The sequence below is a fragment of the Microcaecilia unicolor genome, chromosome 6 (genome assembly GCF_901765095.1).
Source record: "Microcaecilia unicolor chromosome 6, aMicUni1.1, whole genome shotgun sequence".
In the NCBI taxonomy this organism is placed as follows: Eukaryota; Metazoa; Chordata; class Amphibia; order Gymnophiona; family Siphonopidae; genus Microcaecilia; species Microcaecilia unicolor.
Window position 1 is genome coordinate 307,961,008 of NC_044036.1, and position 26,643 is coordinate 307,987,650.

A 26,643-nucleotide genomic window follows, 5' to 3' on the forward strand; every position below is an offset into this window, starting at 1 on the left:
ATTTGGACCCGTTCCTGGCTGGAAGATCGATCAAGTTGTTCATCTAGCTTGGAGATTCGCCATGGAGGATCTTGTGGATCATTGTGTGGGCTTTGAAGTTTATGCGTTCCTTGATAGGAAGCCAGTGAAGTTTTACACAAAGTGGTGTTGCACTTTCAAATCGTGGTTTGCCAAAGATGAGTCTGGCTGCTGTGTTTTGGGTGGTTTGGAGTTTTTTCATGATTTGGGCTTTGCAACCGATGAATATACTGTTGCAGTAGTTGGCATAGGTGAGTACTGTGGATTGTACTAGGTTGCGGAAAGTTTTCTGTGGGAGAAATGGTTTTACTCTCTTCAGTTCCCACATCATGTTGAACATCTTTTTTGTCGTGGCTTTTGCATATACATAGGACAGCTTTATTTTTTTCTGTTCTGTGTTAAGGAGATACTTCTCTGGATAGTGGTGCTGAAAGTGCTACCATCAGGAAAAGTACTGCCGCCTCCTCCTCCCCCAGCTCTACCCACAGACTGTCCCTGCACTATCTGGGCAGTTCTACAACAGTCAGAGGAAATAGCGGAATTATCCGGCTAGTGCTGCTGAATATTGGTCTCACCGGGACTTACCCAGTTAGCAGGAATCCCTTTTGAATTAGCAGCCCGACTGTTTTTGTATGGGCAACAAAAAGGCATTAAGTCTCAAAATGGTTCTTTCTTCAACTGTGGCATTTCTGGTGTCTGATATTAGCCCTTTGACAGAATCCTCCCCTGGTTTCTGTTTCAGTGTAGCAGTGATTTTTACCGTGAAGGGACCAGGGGCGTAGACAGACTTCGGCGGGAGGGGGGGTCCAGAGCCCAAGGTGAGGGTGCACATTTTAGCTCCCTCCCCAACGCCGCCAACTCCCGCCACCGCCAGCACCACCATCAACAACTTTGACCCCCCCCCCCCCACCGATGACCCTCTCGACACCCCCCTGCCCGCCCGCCCGCCATCGCCTACTTTTGCTGACGGGGGACCCCAACCCCCGCCAGCTGAAGTCGTCTTCCTTCGTTTGGTTTCTGATGTCCTGCACGTACAACATGCAGGACGTCAGACTCACAGAAACAGAACAAAGCCTTGCGATCTGCAGGGTTTCATTCTGTTTCTGTGAGTCTGACATCATGTGCAGGACGTCAGACTCAGAAACCAAACGAAGTAAGAAGACTTCGGCTGGCGGGGGTTGGGGTCCCCCGCCAGCAAAGGTAGCAGACGGCGACAGCGGGTTGGCGGCGGGAGGGGGGGTTGAGAGGGTCGTCGGCAGGGGGGTCCAGGGCCAAATCTATGGGGGCCCAGGCCCCTGTGGCCCCATAGTAGCTACGCCCCTGGAAGGGACACTTGAAACACTCTGTACCAACTATGTCACATTCTATTGCTGCTGTCTTAAAGAGTACAGTAAATTTATTTTTTGTGTATAACTCATACACCATCACCCAAGTGCTATAAATATTATTCAACCACTTTGCAATAATAAATGCAATAATAAAGCTCATAGCGCTTCCAAAGGATTTATATGGAGAGTGATCATGACCTTAACCCTTGTCCCTGATGAAAGTGCTTGAAACCCGCGGAGTCGGGCGGTTTCAGGGGAAGGCACTTGTTGGAAATCCTTAGTTTGGATTTATTCTCGGCGAGACTAATCTAAGTACACTGTGTTTCATGACAATTATTATAAAGTGGTTGAATAATATTTACAGCACTTGGGTGATGGTGTATGAGTTATACACAAAAAACACCCTCCCAATAAAAAATTAAATGGGTAACCTGATGAAAGAAGTGCTATACCACTGATTAACAGCTTGATTGTCTGCACTGAATAGTGGGTTATATCTGAGGGTACTCAAAAAAATATTACGATGTCATTTTTTGTAAACGGTGACAGTATGTGGGACACACAGTAGAGATATATATGCTTTTGTGGCTAAACAGTCCTGGTTTGTGCACTGGATATTATATGTTACCAGAGACAAAGATATTTTTGATTATGTATTCTGGCACTGAATATACAGCATTAAAAAAAAAACAGCCAGAAGAACATAAGAGTTGTCCAGACCAAGGGTCCATCTAGCACAGTATCCTGTTTCTAGCAGTGGCCAATCCAGGTCACAAGTACCTGGTAGAGTCCCAAAGAGCAGCAAGATTCTATGCTACTGACCCCTGTGATAAGCAGTGGCTTTTCCCAGGTCTACCTTAATAAGACTTTTCCTCCAGGAATTTGTCCAAACCATTTTTTAAACCCAGCTATATTACCCGCTTTTTCCACTTATGCTCCAGCAATGAGTTCCAGAGCTTGTTGAGTGAAGAAATATTTTCTCCTATTTGTATTAAATGTGCTGCTTTGTAACTTCATGGAGTGCCCCAACTAAAAAATCATCTCATTTCAATGCATTACTTCTATAGAAATTATGTCCACTCATGTTCAAAAGAGTTTCACCAAAGCTAAAATCGTATTGTATATCATTCTTCACTGATGCTGACACCCAAATATCTCCAAAAGCAATTGGAAGACTGGGCATTTCTACACTGCTCCCTGAAGATGGGCCATGGAGGAGAACACCAGTTGGCCAGGCTGGAGTTATGAAGGTTGCGGGAGCTGTCATACCATGAAGACCGTGAGAACTGTCGGGATTTTTGGCAACAGCTAACTGTATTTTTGGATATATATGGGGAAGTCGGTGTGATTGAAGAATAATTCTATGTAAAATACTTATGCTGGTACATAGGATTCTTCATATGGGTATTCCGTTGTTTCCTTCCTGCTTTCTGGTTTCCTATGTTCCATCAATTGCTGGAAGTTCCCTCCTACAAGGCGGGTTTGCTTGGAAGCTACCCGACATTCTTGTCTTCAAGAAGTGGCTCCAACACTGTGGAAAGGATTGCCATTATCTCTTCATGTAGAGCTTTCTTTTCAAGCATTTAAAATAGCTTTGAAGACCCACTAGTTTCCCCAATCTTTTCCAGCAAGAAGTTTCACCTGAGCAGTGGTTTAGTTTATGGCTTGACTGCAGGGGGCCTTCTATTTGTTACCTTTTGGGTTTGTGACTGGGTTTGTTTTTCCCTCCTGTTTCCTTTTTCTGGTAAGGTAAATTGGTAGCATGTTGGCTTTGTATTATAACTCTCCCTTAGCCTTTTATTCTGTGTCATTGTGCCTCCTGTCTCCCCTTTTTTTGGTTCATTACTTTGTAAACGGCTTAGATATTTTGAATTTGCATGACATACGATTTTAGTTTTGTAAAACTTTTGAGACATGAATGGACATGATTTTTATAGAGGTACATAAGTACATAAGTACATAAGTAGTGCCATACTGGGAAAGACCAAAGGTCCATCTAGCCCAGCATCCTGTCACCGACAGTGGCCAATCCAGGTCAAGGGCACCTGGCACGCTCCCTAAACGTAAAAACATTCCAGACAAGTTATACCTAAAAATGCGGAATTTTTCCAAGTCCATTTAATAGCGGTCTATGGACTTGTCCTTTAGGAATCTATCTAACCCCTTTTTAAACTCCGTCAAGCTAACCGCCCGTACCACGTTCTCCGGCAACGAATTCCAGAGTCTAATTACACGTTGGGTGAAGAAAAATTTTCTCCGATTCGTTTTAAATTTACCACACTGTAGCTTCAACTCATGCCCTCTAGTCCTAGTATTTTTGGATAGCGTGAACAGTCGCTTCACATCCACCCGATCCATTCCACTCATTATTTTATACACTTCTATCATATCTCCCCTCAGCCGTCTCTTCTCCAAGCTGAAAAGCCCTAGCCTTCTCAGCCTCTCTTCATAGGAAAGTCGTCCCATCCCCACTATCATTTTCGTCGCCCTTCGCTGTACCTTTTCCAATTCTACTATATCTTTTTGAGATACGGAGACCAGTACTGAACACAATACTCCAGGTGCGGTCGCACCATGGAGCGATACAACGGCATTATAACATCCGCACACCTGGACTCCATACCCTTCCTAATAACACCCAACATTCTATTCGCTTTCCTAGCCGCAGCAGCACACTGAGCAGAAGGTTTCAGCGTATCATCGACGACGACACCCAGATCCCTTTCTTGATCCGTAACTCCTAACGTGGAACCTTGCAAGACGTAGCTATAATTCGGGTTCCTCTTACCCACATGCATCACTTTGCACTTGTCAACATTGAACTTCATCTGCCACTTGCACGCCCATTCTCCCAGTCTCGCAAGGTCCTCCTGTAATCGTTCACATTCCTCCTGCGACTTGACGACCCTGAATAATTTTGTGTCATCGGCGAATTTAATTACCTCACTAGTTATTCCCATCTCTAGGTCATTTATAAATACATTAAAAAGCAACGGACCCAGCACAGACCCCTGCGGGACCCCACTAACTACCCTCCTCCACTGAGAATACTGGCCACGCAATCCTACTCTCTGCTTCCTATCTTTCAACCAGTTCTTAATCCATAATAGTACCCTACCTCCGATTCCATGACTCTGCAATTTCTTCAGGAGTCTTTCGTGCGGCACTTTGTCAAACGCCTTCTGAAAATCCAGATATACAATATCAACCTGCATTGAAGTGAGGTGATATTTTAATTGGGACATGGTAAAAAGAGCACATTGACATGGAGTTGAGGGTGATGGTGACTTTCTCGTCTGGATGTTGAAGAAGCTGCTTTTAAAACCTGAGTGTGCACTGGTCAGTTCAAAATGCAAAACAGGGAAATCCTCTACGATGACGAATCACAGCAGGCAAAAGTAGAGGCAGATCAAAGACGAATAACCACTGGAGATTTGAATCCAACAATCTTTATTGATATGAATAAAAGAAGGACCCAACACGGCCCGTGTTGGGTCCTTCTTTTATTCATATCAATAAAGACTGTTGGATTCAAATCTCCAGTGGTGATTCGTCTTTGATCTGCCTCTACTTTTGCCTGCTGTCATTGGTCAGTTCAGCCATAAATTCTCATATTAAAAAAATGTTTTATATATTTGATTCATTGTTGGGGGATAATATTTGAATAGTTTTTGAATGTTTTGTATGATTATTGAGGATCCACTTTTTTGATTCATTTAGAGTTCTCTTTTGCCAGGTGAAATACCAAAGGTTGAATCCTAGTTCAGGCTCTTGTTTGTCGTGTAAGCCCTGCACCTATGGCGAAAGATAATTTACTCCAACATCATGAGTCGAGCAGAATGTCAGAAGAAACCTTTGGGGGACCATCTTCTTTTTCATTATAGATCCTAATATATTTTGAAGTAAACTTGTTTTTGTTTTTACCAAGGAACACACTACACTGAATAGAATGGAGTGCTGTGAGGTCTCCATGTACCTGGGCAAAGTTGATCCATGGTATGAGAGCAACGTCAATACTCTTTGCCACATGATCCCCAAGCTTGCTACGATGGTATGAGACTGAACAAGGTGCTATCATTCTTTATTAATAGACAGTGTACGCACGCACAATGGGAATTTGATAAATATTCATAGAGAGGACAGTTTTCAAAGCCTCCACAGTGCGACACTCGCTAAATATGACTAAATACTTCTGTTGGTATATTACTACACTCATGAAAACATTTTTTAACTCACAGTCTTCCAGAATTTTAAGAACAACAACGTCAACATTCAAAGCTATTTAATCAGCCAGAAACGGACCAGTTTAACTTTGGCTAGTCCGATTATAACCGATATTCAGCGTTGGCCACTTAAAGTGAGACCAGCCAAAGTTATTTCACCTATTGTGGTGGCCAAATATGGCCGCCAAACTTGGCCGCTCTCACTTTAAAAATCAGCAGATAGCTGGTTGTATCGCCCGATATAACTGACTATCTTTAAGCCGTTAAATGGCGATATTCAATGCCAGATAGCCGCTTAAGTGCCATTTTAGCAGCCATTGTCATTTGACTATCAGGTGGAATCTCTTTAACTCTCGTTTAAACTGTTTTATTTCCTGGGGTTTTTCTAAGCCTTAACGATAGGCTGTTCCACATAATAGGGCCTGCTACATACAACCCGATGTGAAGGTACATCTAAATGCAACTGTTGTGCTATTTTGTAAAGGCAAAAGAAATGCCTAGGTGCCCATATCCAATGGAATTTGCTCACTGTAGGGCATCATAGTAGGAGTTTTCACACAGTTACCCCTGCTCTGAGGCTATTTTAAATGTGTGCATCTACTCGGCAAATGCACACTTTTTTATGAAATATGCTCATACATCACAATTCTGTCCCATTTCCACCCACCGAATGCCTACATGCAAACTGCAGAAAAGTAAGTGCAATTTTTCCATGCAGCCACATTGTACACATATTTCCATGCACAATTTTACAAGAGTCCCTTTTCACATGTAAGCCATGCTTAACATGGAAAAATATCTTTTTTTTAATTATTCCCATTATACACGGACATGAAATTCCCAAATCTTGGGTAGTGCAGTCTCGGAGAGCATGAGGCCCTGTTGCTAATAACATTTTTACTCAAGTGAAATATATTTTTACAGTCCTGTCTTTTTTGTTTTATTAACGGACAACAAATTTACTGAGAATTGGACAACCCTGAAAGCAGCTACATAAACAACATTCGATTAAAAGGTCCTAGTAGTTTAGTGAATCCAGTGGTTAACTAATCCTGTTTGTTTTTATGTTTGTTTTGTTTTTGCAGCCTTCTGCACCTAGCAAACAACTGGCTTCAGATCCTTTCATCACAGATGTTACCTCTTACTACGCTCGCATGGGGATGCAGCCTGTCTGCTTCCAGATATACAAAGTTAAGGTCAGAATTTTAGCCTTATGTCTTCTGCCATGTGCACAGGCCACACCCACTCCACTGTTTTTGCAGTACTTTACTTTTCTTTAAAATCATTTGATTACTCCCCTCACCCTGTAAGCTCAAGGTGAGATACAAAACTTTAAAAAAAAAACTTCTATTTTATAACAATAACATTACCTTCATCCCCTCAACACTAAAAGATAATCTTTGTTTACCCTATTTCTACTTAAAAGTATTTACACAACTACTACTACTACTACTTAACATTTCTAGAGCGCTTCTAGGGTTACGCAGCGCTGTACAAATTAACAAAGAAGGACGGCCCCTGCTTAAAGGAGCTTACAATCTAAAGGACGAAATGTCAAGTTGGGACAGTTTTTAACAATTTCAGAGCATTGTAGGACAGTTATACATACAATCCTGTTACTTTCAGCCTTCTCATCTCAAGGTAGTTCACTCTTTTAACCACAGATAGGGGAACAGGGTGGACCACCAGGAACGTGACCCCCACCAACTCTTTTCTCTACATAGTGTCAATAATTAGGGAGCTTGGATCATAGGAGGAGTATTTGGTTTCATCCTCACCCCTCCATCATAAAAAGGTTCCACTGCCTCTACTATTAAGTGTGATGGGCTCTTTGGCGTTCATCATGTTTATACCCTTTTTAGAATAGCAAAAAAGTAGTGAGATCAACACGACACTTCCAAGACACCGTGGAGGCGAGTAATAAAAATGCTTTATTAAAAGAAAGTTAAAAAAAAATACTCGAGACGGAGCCGTGTTTCAGCGAAAAACGCCTGCTTCAGGAGTCTACAAATCAAAAAAAGTATATAATTACAATATACACAAATGTATAAAACTTAGTACAATCATAAAAAATAGTAATGACTGATAAAACAAGTTGGTTTTTTTTTACAAAGACATAAAAAAACATATATTGAAAAGATAAATGATAAAAATCCAAGAAGACTATAGTAACAGAATCATTATAATACATGTGGAGGGGCATAATCGAACGGGGACGACCATCTCTAAGGGCTCCCATCTGTAGGAACGTCCTGGCGAAGGGGCGGGGAAACCGCTATTATCGAAACAAGATGGGCGTCCAGCTTTCATTTCAATAATACGGACGCCCAAATCTCAACATTTAGGTCGACCTTAGAGATGGTTGTCCTTAGAGATGGTCGTCCCCGGTTTTCGGCCATAATGGAAACCGAGGACGCCCATCTCAAAAACGACCAAATCCAAGGCATTAGGTCATGGGAGGAGCCAGCATTCGTAGTGCACTGGTCCCCCTGACATGCCAGGACACCAACCGGGCACCCTAGGAGGCACTGCAGTGGACTTCAGAAAGGTGCATAGCTCCCTTACCTTGTGTGCTGAGCCCCCCAAAACCCACTCCCCACAACTGTACACCACTACCATAGCCTTTAGGGGTGAAGGGGGGCACCTACATGTGGGTACAGTGGGTTTTTGGTGGATTTTGAAGGGCTCACATTTACCAGCACAAGTGTAACAGGTAGGGGGGATGGGCCTGGGTCCGCCTGCCTGAAGTGCACTGCAGTACCCACTAAAACTGCTCCAGGGACCTGTGTACTGCTGTCATGGAGCTGGGTATGACATTTGAGGCTGGCATAGAGGCTGGCAAAAAATGTTTTAAAATTGTTTTTAGGGTGGGAGGGGGTTGGTGACCACTGGGGGAGTAAGGGGAGGTCATCTGGTCAGTTTGGGCACTTTTTTGAGGCTTGTTCGTGAAAAAAAATGGACCAAGTAAAGTCGACCAAATGCTCGTCAGGGACGCCCTTCTTTTTTCCATTATTGGCCGAGGATGCCCATCTCTTCAGCATACCCCAGTCCCGCCTTCGCTACGCTTCCGACACGCCCCTGTGAACTTTGGTCGTCCACAACGGTGACCCACCCCAGGTGGTGAACAAGATACGAACGCCACTGGCTCTGCTGGTACCCCCTTTTTTTTTTTGGACTTCTGGGTTTCTCCAACCTAAGGCAACCAAGGACAGACCTTCCCTCTCAAGGTTTCTCTATTTATTCACTTCTAAACCCTTCCCAGGTCCCCCCAGTAACTCTCTGCCTGGAGCTCGCTCTTTCAAAAGATCTTCTCGCTAACCCAGGGTTACAAATACGGATAGGCAGGAACAGAGAGCCATGGGGAAGGGGGGTTTCTCTGCCAGAGATTACAGAGCATGATTCTAAAGTGAATTGTTTAGCCCAGGTATCTGAAGCCTTCAAAATCTGATGCCCTAGGCAGTTTCCGGTGTTGCCTATGGCTCAACTGAGACCTGCGTGAACCTGCACAGATGTTTGTTTATTTTTCAGATTCACTTTGGTGATATAACTCGGGACCCAGTGGAAGATGTGTTTCTCACTGAGCTGAAGGCAGATATCCAAGATCAAATGATTCAAAAAGGTAGGTACATTAACGAGCAAATACAGTTTAAGTACCATTTACTCATATGCAAAGTGAATTTATATGTGAACATCGGCATACATAACGGGCCCAATGTTCAAAGGTTTTATGCTCCTAACTTTGAGAGTTATGCTCATAAATTGGCCTTTTGAAAATTTGCTAGGGCTGAGTGCATTAATTTAGAAGCATAAAAATTGGGTGGCAAGAGAGGTAGGTAGATATTGGTTGGGGAAAAGAAGTTAGGTGCATACATTGCAGGTGGGTGTTCACATGGGCAAAGTCTGAGCAAGGTTTATGCAAATGTGCTTTCCCCAATTGAGGTGCAAGCATTTATGGCTGGCGTCAGGGCCGCCGAGAGGGGGGGACAGGGGGGACAAAAGTCCCGGGGACCGGCGCCGCCTGGCCCGCCCTCTGTTGCCGCCTGGCCCACCGTCCATCACTCCCGGAACTAACCTTAAGCCTCCGTTCACTTCGCAGCAAGCAGCAGCAGGTCAGGCCACTCCTTCCTTCCATGTCCCGCCCTCGTCTGACGTAACGTCCGCGAGGGCGGGGCACGGAAGGAAGGAGGAGAGGTCTGCCCTGCTGCTTCTTGCTGCGAAGTGAAAGGAGGCTTAAGGTTAGTTCCGAGGGCCCGGCCCGATAGCGGGTGGAGGGGGGCCCGGCGACCTCGGGTGGGTGGGCAGGCAGCGGGGGGGGCCTGGCGATCTCGGGTGGGCGGCAGTCTCGGGTGGGGGGGTCCTGGCTGGCGTAAATCCTTGTGCAGAAAAACATATGCTCACATTTGACCTATTCTGTTATTCTATAAAGAAAAGTAGGTAGTCAGCATGGGGCCTGTAAGCCAGTGAACATTCTCAGGCCTTGGCCCTATGTGGGTCAGGGTAGGTTTCCTGTTGGACTGGAAACACATACAGAGTACTAGGATCTGGACGTTCACACTTTCACAGGTCCTGCACCGACTGTTGCCACTAACCCTGCTGCTGCTACTAACTTCCTGCTTTGGATATGTAGGGGAGAAGGAAATGGGTGAGAAACGGGAAGGCAGGCGGAGACCTGATATTTTGTTTTCATGATTATCTGGACTCTCTTAAATTTTCAGTTCTTAAAATGGGACCATGTTGGATACCAGTTTTAGAAGCACTTGTCTATAGTCTCAAGTTGTTGTTGTTTTACAAGTCTAGAATTTTATTCGTAGGTTTTGCCATTCACCCTCTAGTGCACATTATTCAAACAGAAGAACTAGTAATAATGTTGTAACTAAGTAAATGTAAGTAGTTACTGTACCTAAGTGAAAATTGTGTTACTTTTACTCAGTTACATTTGATGCCTGCTTAAATCACTTTGAATATTGGCCTCTAACTTTTTTACTTTCACTTAAATTTTATAATGTGTTCTTCACTGTACTTTTACTTAAGTATTAAAATATACATTTTTTTTTATTGTTGTTTTAACTTAAGTACTTTGAACAACACTGTAAACATTTCCAAATCTGTATTTAGTAATCCACCTTAACTTCTTGTCATCCTGTTACCATCCTACTAACCTCTAGTAGCACTCAAGACCTTTGCCTTAGTAAGTGGAAACAAAAGAAGATCCATCAATAATATTTTTGTCTTTTTTGCTGTACACAGCATCTGGCTCACCCCATAACCAGACAAAAAAAAAGTTTAATAAATCAGTCCCCGTGATGGATCGGTTCCTGTCAGGGTTACTTAAATGATTACCATAGCTGTTTACTAATAGATAAAGATTTACAAAAAAAAAAAAAAAAAGCAGTCCCCAAGCAACGCCCAGGTACTAGATCTGTGACTTTGGAAATCAAACATATAAACGGTGAGTGACCGTACTCACTCGCAAATGCGCAGTAGAGACTTCCCTCTCTGCCCTGCCCCCGCTTCAATACATGATGATGGGGGCGGGACAGAGAGGGAAGTCTCTACTGGCATGCTGCAGACGTTGGAACCGCTCCCCCTTCTCCCCTCCACCGGAGTCGCTGCCGCCCCTCCATCTGGCCCGAGCACTGTGAACTTACATCACCACGCAGCAGCAGGCACATCAGCAAAGCTGCCGTCGGGCTTCCTTCTCTTCCTTTGTCCCGCCCTTGCCGACGTTACATCACACGAGGGCGGGACACAGGCAGAAAAGGAAGCCCGCCCCGACGGCAGCTTTGCTGATGTGCCTGCTGCTACGTGCTGATGTAAGTTTACAGTGCTGCTCGGGCCGGGTGGAGGGGCGGCGGCGACTCCGGGGGGGGGGGGCTCGGAAACCCCCCCATTCCAAAAGTAGCCCATTTTCACGGGCCCAACAGCTAGTTCTGTAATAAACAGCAGAGGGTTGTGCTTCTCTTTCAGAGTCCACACTGACTAAGAAGAAAGTGAATATGGAAAGCCCAGGGACAGACATCTTAATTAGCTATATAAAGGTAAGCATGAAATGAGAAAAGAAAATCTGGAACATTAACATTAGATAGATCTCCAAATCTGTCATGTTTGGTCCTGTGGTTTGCCGGTTGCATTGTGAAACCAAGCTCCCCATCTAACTTAGGGTGCATGCTGAAGATCATGTGCTCACGTTTTCAGCAGGGAGGAAGGTAATGGCTGATGACACTGATAGTTTCAAGTGACCCCTGGTGGCTGAAGAGGGCACAAAAGGACTTGGTTTTGAATTAAATTTCTTTCCTAGCTATCAGCCAAGAAGCAATCTTGGTTGGTATGGCAAGCCCTACACAAAGATGGTTATGTTGGAAATACAATACAATTGTCTTCACCTTTATGGTGTTTATATTTTAAGATTTTAATGATATTGGATTTTCTACTGCAGCTCTCACCAGTCTTTCTGCAGCTGTGACCTCAATTTGTATATCCGCAGAAAGTGTGTGACCCCCCCCCCCCCCCAGGCAGTGCAGGATAATGATGTCCTATGGAGCACCCATTCAGATCACTATCTCAAATGTGGGTTTCATCACCCTGTTTGGATTCATGACTCGCGGTCTGGAAAACTCTGTTAGACTGCATTTTACCTTGTATTTCTTACAAAATGGATATTTAAGGAAACAGAAGGGTGGATTAAAATGTGACCAGGAAGCATTGATGTAGGGGCAGGGATGGTCGGATCCCCACACAGGCCTACTGGACCCAGGCCCAGAGGCCCAAAAGTCACAGGGGCCCTTCTTATTATCAAGGTGGGCTTTGCGTAGCAGCCTACTTGTACAGTCCAGTGGTTGTATTTTCCAGGAAGATGATAAATCTGTTTATAAACTCTGTTGAAATCCTGACATTTACCATCTATTATGCTCGTGTCAATTCCCTGTAACAGTAACTTGATGCTATACACGTGCTTGTATAAATTTAAAAAACTTGTACAGGTGCATGTATATTGGGTTCCTTGTGTGATAGATAGTAAAAGTATGTACTTGGCAGTTGCAGCCAGGAAGGGGGAAGGGAGGGCCCCATTTGCTAGATTTATTTATTTATTTATTACATTTGTATCCCACACTTCCCACTAAAAGCAGGCTCAATGTGGCTTACATAGTAATAGGTAACACAGAATTTTGTTATGTAAAGTAGGAAATTAAGTATAACATAATAGAAGGATGGATGGGTAGGTAGAGAAAGGTGATAGAGAGGAAGGTAAGGTGGGAGATAGAGTCTGGGTCAATGTCATTTTCTCTTCGGTATATGTAAAGTAGATGGGTTCATAAGATTAATCTGGGTCCTTTGGGCAGGCTTGCTTGAATAAATGGGTTTTTAGTGCTTTCCTGAATGATAGGTGGTCATGGATTGCACAATCTTGTGATCCATCTGTGTGTAGGGGGATATTTTCAAATTCTCCTCAAAGCTACAAAGTTTGTACCAGTTTTCAAAGAGAAAGTTTACACATACAGTATTTGCGATTTGAAAACTGTCTTGTGCAATAAGTATACATGAGCATCTGAATCTGCTTTTGCGTACATTTGAAAATGTAATCTATGCACATTATTTTCATTGTCTGACTGAAACATGTTCCCGCAAATGCCACCTTCTAAAAATATACACATTTTGGAACTATGCACATAATGTTTTTTGCTGAGTTCAAGATGTGCAGTTTTCAGACAACGCTTTTACCTGAATAAGGGCTTCTTGTACAAAGTCACACTAGCGATTCCAGCACGGCAAATGCGATGAAGCCCATAGGAATTGAATGGTCTTCTTCGCATTTGCTGCATCGGAATCACTAGCTCGGCATTGTAAAAGGAGCCCTAACATTTATCTCTGTGATCGCGGGAGGTGGTGGAGATGAAAACGGTAACGGAATTCAAACATGCGTGGGATAAACATAAAGGAATCCTGTGCAGAAGGAAGGGATCCTCAGGAGCTTAGCCTAGAATGGGTGGTGGCAGAGCTGGTGGTTGGGAGGCGGGGCTAGTGCTGGGCAGACTTATACCGTCTGTGCTGGGACTGGTGGTTGGGAGGCGGGGCTAGTACTGGGCAGACTTATACGGTCTGTGCTGGGACTGGTGGTTGGGAGGCGGAATTAGTGCTAGGCAGACTTATACGGTCTGTGCCAGAGCCGGTGATGGGAGGCAGGGATAGTGCTGGGCAGACTTATACGGTCTGTGCACTGAAGAGGACAGTACAAATAAAAAAGTAGCACATACGAATTTATCTTCTTGGGCAGACTGGATGGACCGGGCAGGTCTTTTTCTGCCGTCATCTACTATGTTTACTATGTTTTATTCTCCTCAGCAGCTTGACTCTTGCATCTCCGCCTTCCATTCCACTTCAGTTTTTTCCCCTCCCTCTCCTCCTCTACCTTTTTTTTTTTTCTCTTCTCTTCTCCCCCCTCTCTTCAGCATTGCACTACTGTTATTCTGATGTACTTTCTCCTGCATTGTACGCCACATAGAGCCCACCTTGGTGGGAATATGTGGGATATAAATGTTCACAATAAATAAATACATACTGTGCTGTAATAGCAGAAGGAAGTAGCTTCATTCTGGCTGATTTAGATTCTGATTGATTTTTAAAATGTAGATATCGCCTATAACCTAGGCGATTTACAAGTCAATCAAACATAATAAAAACAGCTTTGACAACAAATACAGCAAACTAGATATCACAGACAGCCACTGCAAATACTGCTCTTTTTCAAGAATCATAACACCAGTTGTTCCTACATAAAAGCTTCAGCAAACAGCTGTGTTTTTAACAGTCTCCTGAATTGAATCACATTGCTGCATAAACGAAGTGGACCCGGAAGGGCATTCCAGAGGCAAGTCCTGGCAATACAAAAAGCAGGGCAATTTACAATATATACACACAAATACATAAAGAGGGGCATAATCAAACGAAAACGTCTATCTCCATGGGCGTTTATCTCCAAGAACGGGTCCGTGAAGGGGCGGACCGAACCGTATTTTCGCAAAAAATAGACGTCCATGTTTTATTCGACAATTTGTGAGCTGGGCGTTTTTGTTTTTCAGCGATAATGGAAAATGAAAGCACCCAGCTCAAAAACGAATAAATCCAAGGCATTTGTTCATGGGAGGGGCCATGATTCATAGTGCACTGGTCCCCCTCACATGCCAGGACACCAACCGGGCACCCTAGGGGACACTTACAAAAACAAAAAAAAAAGGTAAAAGAGCTCCCAGGTGCATAGCAACCTTCCCTTGTGTGTTGAGCCCCCCCAAATCCCCCTCAAAACCCACTGCCCAAAAGTCTACACCATTATTATAGCCCTAAGGGGTGAAGAGGGGCACCTACATGTGGGTACAGTGGGTTTGAGGGGGGGTTGGACGACTAATAAGCATTAAGCAGCACAATGGTAACAGGTAGGGGGGGATGGGCCTGGGTCCACCTGCCTGAAGTCCACTGCACCCCCTAACAACTGCTCCAGGGACCTGCATACTGCTGCCAGGGAGGTGGGTATGACATTTGATGGTGAAAATAAAAAGTTGTGAAACATCATTTTTTTGTGGTGGGAGGGGGTTAGTGACCACTGGGGGAGTCAGGGGAGGTCATCCCCGATTCCCTCCGATGGTCATCTGGTCATTTAGAGCACTTTTTTGGGACCTGTTCGTGTGAAAAAAGGGTCCAACAAAACTGTCCTAAATGTTCGCTAAAAACGTCTTAATTTTTTCGATTATCGCCCTAACGCGTACATCTCTCCTCGGCCGATAACCACGCCCCAGTTCCACCTTCGCCACACCTCTGACACGCCCCCATCAACTTTGTCCGCATCCGCGACGGAGTGCAGTTGAAAACGTCCAAAATTGGCTTTCGATTATACCGATTTATTCGTTTTTGTGAGATAAACGTCTATCTCCCGATTTGGATCGAAATCTAGGCGTTTTTCTCTTTCGATTATAAGGTGGAAAGCATACAAAAAACATTAACATTACAAAAAAAATGTAAGTTGCACCATAATTCACACAATTTGTTAGAAAAACATGCTGGGCCCTCAATCAGCATTTTGCTGGCCACCACTGGCATGATCGCCAGATACTCAACTCTGGACCATGTCCGGGCTCCAGCATTGAATTTCCAGGAATACAAGGTCAGTGAAACCATAGTCAGTTAAGGGGTCCTTTTACTAAGCTGCGTTAAGCACTATCACGCACTTACTGCAACTTAAAATGGCTTACCGTGGGGCCATAGGACATGCTCAGGTATCCTTCGGTAATTCTTGGATCTGCACCTGCAAACCATGTGCTAAAATATAATTTATGTTTTAGCACAGAGGGGGCATGTCAGGGGGGCAGAGTGGGCATCAGTGCATCTATGTTACTGCATGCTGATTATCGCAGTGTGAGCCCTTACCACCACCAAAACAGGTATCCAGTAAGTGCAAACAAGCTAATTTTTTTAGTTTAAATATGTTTATTAAATTTTTCATTTATAAAAACAGTTAACATCAAAGCATGGAGGAGGAACATAGTACATAAAGCCTGTTGCATTACAGAATAATATCTCAAAGGGCCTTGTTTCTTATAGCCCGATTTTGAGAGACCTCATCCCTGTCAAATCATGTTTATAATATGTCCTTACATTGGAATCGTATCAAACGTTTTACACTCAGCTTGCGATAATATTATAATATTTTGCCTAACATTACTTGCTGACAAATATAGGCACCGTTTGTCTTCCGTTTGATCAATTTATGATACAACAAAATGTTATAGGCATCATAATGTCTCAACTTACAAAATTTAATACAACCTTTAACAATAATACCTCCTTACCTCCTCCCCTCCTTGTCCCCAATCTATTCCCCCCTCCTCCCCCACCTTCCCCTTCCCTCCCTTGCAAATCAAGCTTGATTAGGGGTATCCTCGGGAGCCTCTGACTAAGCTAATTTTTTTAATGGTTGCATGCTAATGCAGCATTAGCGCATGGCAATTTATTGGAAAAGTAGAAATTTGACCATTTTCAAGCTGCAATAAAAATGGCCTTAGCGCATGGGAAAAACCTGCATAAGGTCATGCTAAGGACACTTTATACTGCAGCTTAGTAAAAGACCCCTCAATACAATATTCAGCATTTAACTGGCTACGGTGAACCACATAAAGATAGGACTATGTTTTCTGCAGTCCTATTTATATGTTTAACCGACTGAGTGCTGACTCCACCTCCAAAACACCCCCTTGGGCACTAACCATACATTTTCAGCAGCGCTACCTGGTTATGTGCCATTGAATATGTTCGGTTAGCCCTGGACAGGTAATTTAAATGGCCAGGAACCTCTCCTGGATGTTTAAATTATTTTAAATATTCAGCCTGTTTTGTTTGGTTTCTCTGCAATGAATTTACTGCCTTTTGCCTATGAAATATGGTTCCCAATCCTGGTCCAGGAGGCACCCCAGCCAGTCAGGTTTTCAGGATATCCACAATGAATATCCATGAGAGAGATTTGCATGCACTGCCTCCACTGTATGCAAATCTCTCTCATGAATATTCATTGTGGATCTCCTGAATACCAGGCTTGCTGGGGTGCCTCCAGGACCAGGTTTGGGAACCACAGAGCTATTCAGCAGTCCAATATACATTCCCCCTGATATTCAGCCCTATTATCTGGCCAGAACAGCTGCTGACCAGTGAAATTCAGTAGGGGATAACCGGCTCCCCCTGCTGAATATCCCCGGGTAGCGCCTAGCAGATAGTCGGTTATATTGGCCGATATAACTGGCTATCCACTAATTTTAAAAGCCGGTTTCATGGCCATATTTGGCCACATGAAAACATGGTATATTTTTGGCCAGTTTAAAGATAACTGGCTAAGTCTGAATATCAACTTAGCCGGTCATCTTTAAACTGGCCAAAAATAAACCGAATATTCAATGCCAGTTGCTGGAAACGTCCCGGCATTGAATATCCGGTTTTAGCACCGACTGCAGGAGTTAGCCAGTCTAACTCCTGCGGTGTGAATATCGGCCTCGTTATGATGGGACTACTTCCTAGATTACAGGTAGGCAGAACTTATTTTTGAGCATAAATGGATTTATATCCTTCTGCCATTGCAGAGCACTATAGATGGTAGTATTTCTATGCTCCCTGACACTATTAGGTATTGATTGCTTAGTCGGTTAGCCACACCAGGGTTTACTAGTGCACCAGCCTAGATAGGGAAGTTCAAGATGTATGCTGTTCTCTTACTCATTATTATCCATTACCTGCATCTCAATCTTGTTTTTATCTGTTTGATAGTACATGAAGAGTGCAGTCTAGTTTGGTTTGTTTTGCTGGTTCTCACACTAAAATTTACTAAGCAGCAAGGTGGTGGTCATACTCCAGTTCCAACTGAGCCAATGTTCAAAACACTAAGAAGCACCATCACAATTGGCAGCCTTATCACAGTGGCCATAGATCAGTATTTCCCAACCTTTCCTGTTGGCACAGGTTTTTAGGATATCTATAATGAATATGCATAAGAAAGATCAAACATATAAATGGCAAGTGACCGACTCACCTGCAAATGCGCAGTAGAGACTTCCCTCTCTGTCCCGCCCTCGCGTCAAGACGTGATGATGTCAGAGGGCGGAACAGAGAGGGAAACGGAGTCGGACTGTCGGACGCTGCCGCTGCTGCCTGAAAACGAACATCGCGCGCACCAACCTCCACCCTCCCCCCATCCCCGACGCTGCTCCCACCCCCCTCCGTATTGGGCCCCCTGCACTGACCTGACAGCGCCTCTCATCTCCGTGTGGAAGCGCTGCTGGCAGCAGCAGAGCAATCTGCTGCTGCCTGCAGCGCTTTCACACAGAGGTGAGAGGCGTTGTCAGGTCAGTGCAAGGGGCCCGGCATGGAGGGGGGAGGGAGCGGCGGCGAGGAGGGTTGCTGGAAATCTCGCCCGTTTTAACGGGCTTAACGGCTAGTTTACATATATTGGAGACCCTGCAGAGTCCTTGTGCATAGATCAGTATTGCCCAACCCTGCACGGGAGGCACACCGAGCTAGCCAGGTTTTCAAGATATTTATAATAAAAATGCATGAGGCAGATTTACATATATTGGACACCCTAGCAGGGTCCCCTTTAAGTCTTTTATATATATTTAAAAAATGGTAATCTTTAGTCATTCTTCACTAAAATTCACTAGTAAGAAACTGTAAAAACAGGTGCATATACTAGAAAACATGACAGGAAATAGCGTATTAGAACCTGAGAATTCTATTCTATAAAATCCAGATCTTTAACACAGCAGCTTGTAACATATATTCATATATACCCACCTACTCCACTGAAGTGGACTCCTTTCTTCAAAACCTTATGCCTCAATAAACATTTAAGGTGCCACCAACCTATTACAGAGGAATACAATGAGCCTGCTGGATGTTTAGATCCCTGTATGTTATTCCTACATCAGTGTAACGTATAAATCATTTCTAGGAAGTAGCTTGATGATGTTTATTAACCAGAGTTTATAATTCTTCAGAAGTGTTTTCTCCTCCTGTCTGTGGTCATGAAATGTAATAAAGGAAAACTATTTCTGCAGACTTCACTGAGCAGCAGAGAGAAGGAAGTGAATACACTACTGCACTCCTCAAGGCTGCTGATGAAAGCTATTCCCACTGATGAAACTGAGGGTAAGGGATCATCTTCAACCTTGTAAACAGGCCTGTCCTTCATGCCCGCCCCCCCCCCCCTCCTTTTTTATGCAAGATCACCTAGAGCTGGACTTCTCTCTATATAAAACGCACCTCCAACGTTCTAATGAAGCCTCAAGTCTCCAAACGTTCTAAATTTGTAGTTGTGTAGATCGCTGTTCCTCCATGAGTGTCTGCCCCGCCCTCGCGTCACAACGTGATGACGTCGAGGGCGGAGCACTGACACTCAACGAATCGCATCGCCCACCCATTGCTACGCGAGGAAAGTGACGTCAGATGCATCGCGAACCTATGCGAACGACCAAGAAAGGAGGACTACCATCTCCCCGCCCTCGCGTCACAACGCGATGACGTCGAGGGCGGAGCACTGACACTCAACGATTCGCATTGCTCATCCAAAACACACTTCCTGGCTACTGTAAAAGCAAGAAGGGCTCCTTCTCTCTCCCTACCTGAGTCTTTCTCTTCTCACCCTCATGGACAGACCAGTGTGAGCTTTTGCAAAAAGCAGCAGACCACAAACAAAGGCAGGCAGGTGGGAGGGAGGGAGGGAGCAAGCCAGCCAGCCTGAACGTGGGAGTGGGAGGGAGGGACCCTGAATGTGGGGGGAGGGAGGGAGGGGGCCACGACCCTGAAGCTGGGAGGGAGGAGAAAGGGGAGGGAGAGGGGAAGGAAGGGGGGAGGGAGGGGGAAGGAGAGCGGGAAACTGAGGGGGGGCCCCTGCCGCACACTCTAATTCTTACTCACACACACACTCTCATTCTCACACACAAACTGTCACACAGACAGCCTCACTCTGTCACACACACACACACACTCGCACATTCACTCTGTCTCTCTCTCTCACAGTCACTCTCACACACACTCTCTCAAACATACACACTCCGAGGAAAACCTTGCTAGTGCCCATTTCATTTGTCTCAGAAATGGGCCTTTTTTACTAGTTTTATATAAACTCTTCTCATTTGCTCCAAATAGGTCCGGTTTATGAGACACATTTTGGGGAGTTTTATAACCATCCCTATTACAGGCAGCGGAATGGAGTGAGCCATAGTTGCCATGGCCCCACCAATATTTTGCCCAACACAACATCAGCAACTATAGAGCTTGGGGTGGGGTTGGAGATTTTTTTTTTTTTGGGGGGGGGGGGTAGCGGCAAGCTTAGCAAACCCAACCAAAAAGATGTCCCATTGCCCCTGACCCCGATGTAGAGGGTAATTTTCTAGCAGGTTGCTTAACTTGGTCACACTAGGTAGGTGCAAGACTTGCAACAGTTTTTAAAAGGAAAGTATATACATAGATTCCTTTTGAAAATTACCCCACTAAACTACACAGTCACACCGCTACACCTGCTTTTTTTAATGCTTGCAACATTTTCATGAAAATTTACAAGCGTGCTTTTGAAAATCCAGCTACAAGTGTGCACATTGGTTCCAGTGCATATTTTTAGTAGGGTATGGACTTGGAGTATTTCAGACAACCAACTTACCTGGAGAAAATGGCAGCTGAAAATTACTCTCAGGGTTACCACATGGGCCACATCAGATATTGAAAGGGAAGAAGCCGTTTGGATTTCAGATCAGTCTTCCCCAGAAGTTTTCAGGAAGTTTTGCACTTAAGACTTTAGCAGCTTGGTAAGAGTCATGTGCACAAGTGAGAAGACAAGACTCTGAGGGCCAAGATGCGCTAAACTTAATGAGCCAGCAACGTGGTTTTTAAACCAGTTCTAGCCAGTCTAGCGAGCAAGTAGTAAAACAAGACATGCACAAAAGGATTCTCCGAGCCATTTTCCTGTCACAGTAGCAGCTAAGGAAAACGGAATGCAAATGATCTAAAAGTTATTATAATGAGCTAATTAGTATTATAATGTGCATGCAAGGCAGATGCACAGCCGTTTTACGACCCCATGCACCTTGGAAAACCTAACGGGAGGTCTGCACCTCTCGTTGGGGCTGCTGTGAGCGGGGGACCCATGCAGAGGAGGACGCCCATCGCAAAAATCGGAAGAAAAAAACCGTCCAAGTGCTCGTCAGGGACGTCCTTTCAAGTGCCTAACACTTGGACGTCCTTCACTCAAAAAAAAAAAAAAAAAGGATGTCCCTGACGAGCACTTGGACGTTTTTTTTCTTCAGATTTTGTGATGCGTGTCCTTCTCTTGGACGTGTTTTTCTTATGACTAAGGTGTCCGAAATGACCACCGCCAGAAAGATTCGGGAATCGGGACGTGCGAGGACATCCAAATCAAAACTATTTGGCCGTCCCTTTCGATTATGCCCTTCCAGGTCTCTCTCAGCCAATCACAGCGCGTTTAGCTGTCACTGGTGTCAGCTAAACACGCTGTGATTGGCTAAGAGGGACCTGAGGGGGGGGCATAATCGAAAGGGATGTCCAAATAGTTTTGATTTGGGCGTCCTCGCACGTCCTGATCCCCACTTCTCTCTTTCTAGGGTCCTGCTCTCTCCCTCTGCTGCACAAAATGCCCAGCAATTTATTGACAGCTATTATACACGCAGCTTGTCTGCGTGTATGAAGCCATCTTTGGCATGCACAGAGCTCTGCGCATCCTCAGCTGGCCGACTGACTTCCCCTCCTTAGGAAGGAAATCACGTGCAAATGAGCTAACAGCGAGCAGCTTATTTGCATGCGATTTCCTTCATGCATGCCCGTTTTTTTACTGATTCGGTAAGGGAAGGGCTCTTTCCGTGGAGTTAGTGCATCTGGCTGTAAATCACATATATGGGTATCAGCACCTAGATAACGCCACTGAAACATCGTAGACCATGCTGCCACTATCCAGATAGTGCGAGGGTAGCTCCCAGAGGCAGTGGCACTCTGTTTTAATGGCTGGCAGGGATGCCAATCCCCGCAAGCCAAAGATATCGCCTGCACAAGTCCTGTGTTGTCTGAGCAGCACTTTAAATCAGCAGGCGCACTTTGGCCACTAATGCCAGCTCTGTTGCACACGCTAAGGATGCGCGGGAGTGCCAAGGTCGGCAGCTGAAGTGTGCCACCAACTGCCGCTCTGGCCCCACAGGCGGGACTCACACAGGTGATATCTTCTGCTGGTGGGGCTTGGCATCCCCGCCATCAAAGGTATATTTTAACATAGAGGTGGTTGGGGGGGAGGAGGCACAAGGGGAAGGGGGGAGAGAATACCCAGCCCCCTCAGTCCCCCTTTGGGACCCCCCAAGATGAACATCTGGCTATGCCCCTGCCTGGAGGCATCTGAGTAAGCAGCGATGTTCAGTCTGCTAACCAGATAATTATCTGTACTGTTAGGGCAGCAAACAGGTATCTTAATTTTGCCCAGCCCATATTCAGGTATGGGCTATCACTATTTTCTTGATAGCAGGGTCAGTGCCTGTTGTATCTGGATATGTAGCACCAGCCACTCACCGGCTATTGGTACTGAATATACAGATTTATTTTATCCACAGTGGCCAACATTTTAAAAATAATGCCGACTATTCCAGCTAAATATTAGGCGATAAGTTGTGTATTGATTCTGTTATTGAATTATTAGGAATTATTAGGAAAGGGATGGTAAATAAGACTGAGATTACTATAATGCCTCTGTATTGTTCCATGGTGCAATCTCACCTAGAGTTTTGTGTTCAGTTCTGGTCACCATATTTCAAAGATATAGTGGAATTAGAAAAGGTTCAAAGAACAATGACCAAAATAATAAAAGGGATGGAAATCCTCTCATATGAGGAAAGGCTAAAGAAGTTAGGGCTCTTCGGCTTGGAAGAGAGACGGCTGAGGGGGGGATATGATGGAGGTTCACAAAATCCTAAGTGATGTAGAATGGGTGAAAGTAAACTGATCTTTTACTCGTTCAAAAAATACAAAGACTATGAAGTTACATGGAAATACTTTTAAAACAAATAGGAGGAAATATTTTTTTCACTCAAAGAATAGTTAAGCTCTGGAACTTGTTGCTGGAGGATGTGGTAACTGTGGTTAGCATATCTGGGTTTAGAAAAGGTTTGGACATATTCCTGGAGGAAAAGTTCATAGTCTGCTATTGAGAGAGACATGAACCCACTGCTTGCCCTGGGATTGGGATTGGCACAGCACATGCCAAAATGAGACTACCTCCTGGCGGTAATTTTGGATTTGGCATGCACCCGTGCTGCCAGGACAAATTTAGATTTTTTTTTAAATTTCCTACTGCACACGGTATTTCCAGAATTAATCAGAGGTTGCCACATGCCAACCAGTCACTGCACATGTGGCGCGTGAGCCATTACTACTAGATCAATGGGTGGCATTAAGGTCTCAGGCCGTAAATAGGCACACGCTGGTTTCAATTTTACCACAGGCCCTTTTCCTGGCCCATTAACAAAAAAGGCCTTTTTCCCAGACAGCCCAGAGAGCACCAAAAACACGTGCCCACACTACCAGAGGCCGTTTTTGCTGCAACTTAGTAAAAGGACCCCTTAACAATACAAAACTGGTACTATTCTGTAACCTGCAAGCCCAAATTTGCATGATAGTCAAAAATTTGGGCATGCAACTTTATAGAAGCCGGGGAATAATGTGTGCTGCCTTTTTAGTCTGGGTAAGTGACTCTTGAAAGCTGGATATATTAAGGTGCTGTCTGTGGGATGTACAACACCATGTATTGCTGTGCAAGCTACAGAGAGAAATGAACTGAATAAGAAATAGAGTTGCATTTTGGACAGGGGCATGTGCTGGGGCTTCAAAGCGCTTGGTATGGTGAATCCCTTTCATCAGCACACTTTTGGTAGAATAGAATCAAGGGAGAATGCAGGTCTCAAATAGTTTTCCATATTTGGAGGACAAATACAGTAACATTTTAAGACTATTTTCTACCAGAGGATATAAATTGTTTTGCTCTTATGGGGACCATTTCAACAAAGACAACTGAGGTTTCCTGTCGGGCAGGACACGTGCACTTCCTGTGCTCTCTCTCCCTCCATGCCAGTGGTTGGTTGTGACCATGTCCTCTTATGTTCCTTGTTGCAGACCTCGTGTGCCTGAATGTAAGCATTACTGAAGTCACAAAAACGACCAACTTGTCAGGAAGATCATTTTCCGTAAGTCCTTGCATTGGTAATGTTTCACCTACTCCTCTGTAAAGGAGTGAGACTTATCTTTCTTCAGGTTGTGTGTGTGAGGCTACAAACTGCCATACTATAGCTGTGCTTTAGCTAATTCCAGGCTTAGTGGTATAGAAACCTCATGAGGAAAGGGGAGAGTAGGAGGAGTAGGCTCTTCAACAACACCAGTAGGCGACATGGATGAGGAACAATCTCTTTATAAATATACACTCGACTCGATACAGCCGTGTTTCGGCACAAAAAGTGCCTTCTTCAGGAGTCTATGAAATAAAACCAAACAATGGTAATAAAACAAGCATACAAACAAAACTATAAAATCTAGAGGTAAAAATTTTTGTTTGTATGCTTGTTTTATTACCATTGTTTGTAATAAGAGAGACTGTTCCTCACCCACGTCGCCTATTGGTGTTGTTGAAGAGCCTACTCCTACTCCCCACTTTCCTCAGACTTTACTTTTCGTAGGAATTTGTGTACCTCCACCCTCGTGGTGGTTTGGTTTGCTGATAGAAACCTCATGCTCACGATCAGTACATGCATATAAGATCATTATTCAAACTGATTAGAATGTTAAACTCAACACAAATTATCCTTCCGTGGATACAATGAAGGAGTTTGCTCATTACTGGGGTAGAGACCAACTGAATTTCTGTTTCCCTTTCAGATTCAGCACTGAAACCCACCCCACAGTCACTCTCTGCCCCCACCCACCCTTATAAAAATGTCCTGGTAGTCTACTGGCCTCTTTCCCCAGACACTCTTGCCTTCACCGGTTCCTCAGCCAAAACGGCTGCTGGGACTTCCAGCGGAAGACTCACGAGAGTACCCGGCTACCATTTTGAGATTAGAACCAGCATAAGCAGGAGCAATGTCCACTCACTCCAGCTTATGCTGGTTCCAACCTCAAAATGGCCACCAGGACGTGTCAGCAGCCATTTTAAGATTGCCCCTGCTTATGCTGGCTCCAATCTCCATGCTTTCAAAAAAGGTGCAAATTGGCACTCGGGAAACGAGACAGAGGATGCCTGAGATACTGGCTAATGATTTTCAGTCATCTTTAAGCCAGATGCACTCAGCAACGTCAAGACTACAGGAGTATCTCACTGAATATCCATTTTCTTTCACCAGTTCTGTGATGTGCTACATCCTCTATATATATATATATATATATATATATATATATATATATATTCTATCCTTCATTCTTCCTCACATTTTAATCCATTCTGATTCTAGTAGCTATCATTTATTTTATTATTTTGTACATTTGATACTTTTTTCCCATTACATCAGTGTGGCTAAATACAGTGAAACCTCGGTTTTTGTTGACGTTGGTTTTCGTCGGTTTCGGATTTCGTTGATTTTTTTTCGACAGAAAATTTGTCTCGGTTTTTGTCAGTTGCCTCGGATTTCGTCAAAAAAGGACGTCCATCTCCCAATTTGTATCGGAAGATGTACATCCTTCTCCCGATTTTGGGCATCATCGTTAATTGCCTCGGTTTTCGTCTGTTTCAGATTTCGTTTATTGTTTTCGGGACGGATTATCGACAAAAACCGAGGTTTCACTGTAATAACACATTCTTCAAATCATTTTGAATGAACATTAAAAAAAAAAGTATTAACTAGTGCACAACCTTTGCATTCAGTGTGGATAAGAAACCCTATATAATTGCTCGTTCCAGACTGACACCAGAATGATCAGAACCTCCAACATTAAAATCAACAGCCTGGAGCATAAAACCTTCACCGTCTGCCTGGATAAAGATTCCCGAAGGGTGTATAATAGTGTCATCAGGTGAGATTGCACTTTTAGCCACATATTTTCTTCAGCCCCTCATAGAGCAGTATTATCTTAGGAGCCCTTTTACTAAGCCGCATAAGCATCTACGCACGCCAGTTTGGAGTTACCACCCGGATACCATGTGGCTCTTGCGGTAATCTCATTTTTGGTGTGAGTCCAATACGCGTCTCCGAAAAATAATTTTTGTTTTCTGGCGCGTATCCACTATGTGTGCCAAGTGGCATTTGGCACGCATAGGTCATTACTGCCTGGTTAACGTGCGAGACCTTACCGCTATGTCAATGGCAGGGGGTAAAGACTCAGACCCCAAAATGGCCACACCCCAATTTTTATTTTGCCGCATGTCCATTTTCAGAAAAAATGTTAAAAAGGCATTTATTTCTGGCACGCTGAAAACACACAGGCTATTTTTCAGCACACCTTAGTAAAAGGACCCCTGCATCAAGTGGCCACTTGCAGGATAATTTGATACCTCAACGATTAAAACTTAG

The 26,643-nt window shown here is 44.3% G+C and overlaps 1 protein-coding gene across 3 annotated transcripts in view; it reads left to right on the forward strand.

The window, feature by feature from the left end:
• Positions 1 to 26,643, forward strand: part of PIK3R6 (phosphoinositide-3-kinase regulatory subunit 6) — a 156,152-nt gene that overhangs the window by 109,291 nt on the left and 20,218 nt on the right. For all 3 annotated transcript variants that reach the window (XR_003942632.1, XM_030208107.1, XM_030208108.1), the window contains 7 exons: positions 5,275 to 5,397; positions 6,655 to 6,765; positions 9,098 to 9,188; positions 11,537 to 11,607; positions 19,156 to 19,246; positions 24,260 to 24,330; positions 26,034 to 26,146. Coding sequence is in view for 2 of the 3 variants with exons in the window: in XM_030208107.1 (XP_030063967.1) it covers positions 5,275 to 5,397; positions 6,655 to 6,765; positions 9,098 to 9,188; positions 11,537 to 11,607; positions 19,156 to 19,246; positions 24,260 to 24,330; positions 26,034 to 26,146 (671 nt within the window). In the remaining variant the exon portion in view is untranslated. The remainder of the gene's footprint in view (positions 1 to 5,274; positions 5,398 to 6,654; positions 6,766 to 9,097; positions 9,189 to 11,536; positions 11,608 to 19,155; positions 19,247 to 24,259; positions 24,331 to 26,033; positions 26,147 to 26,643) is intronic.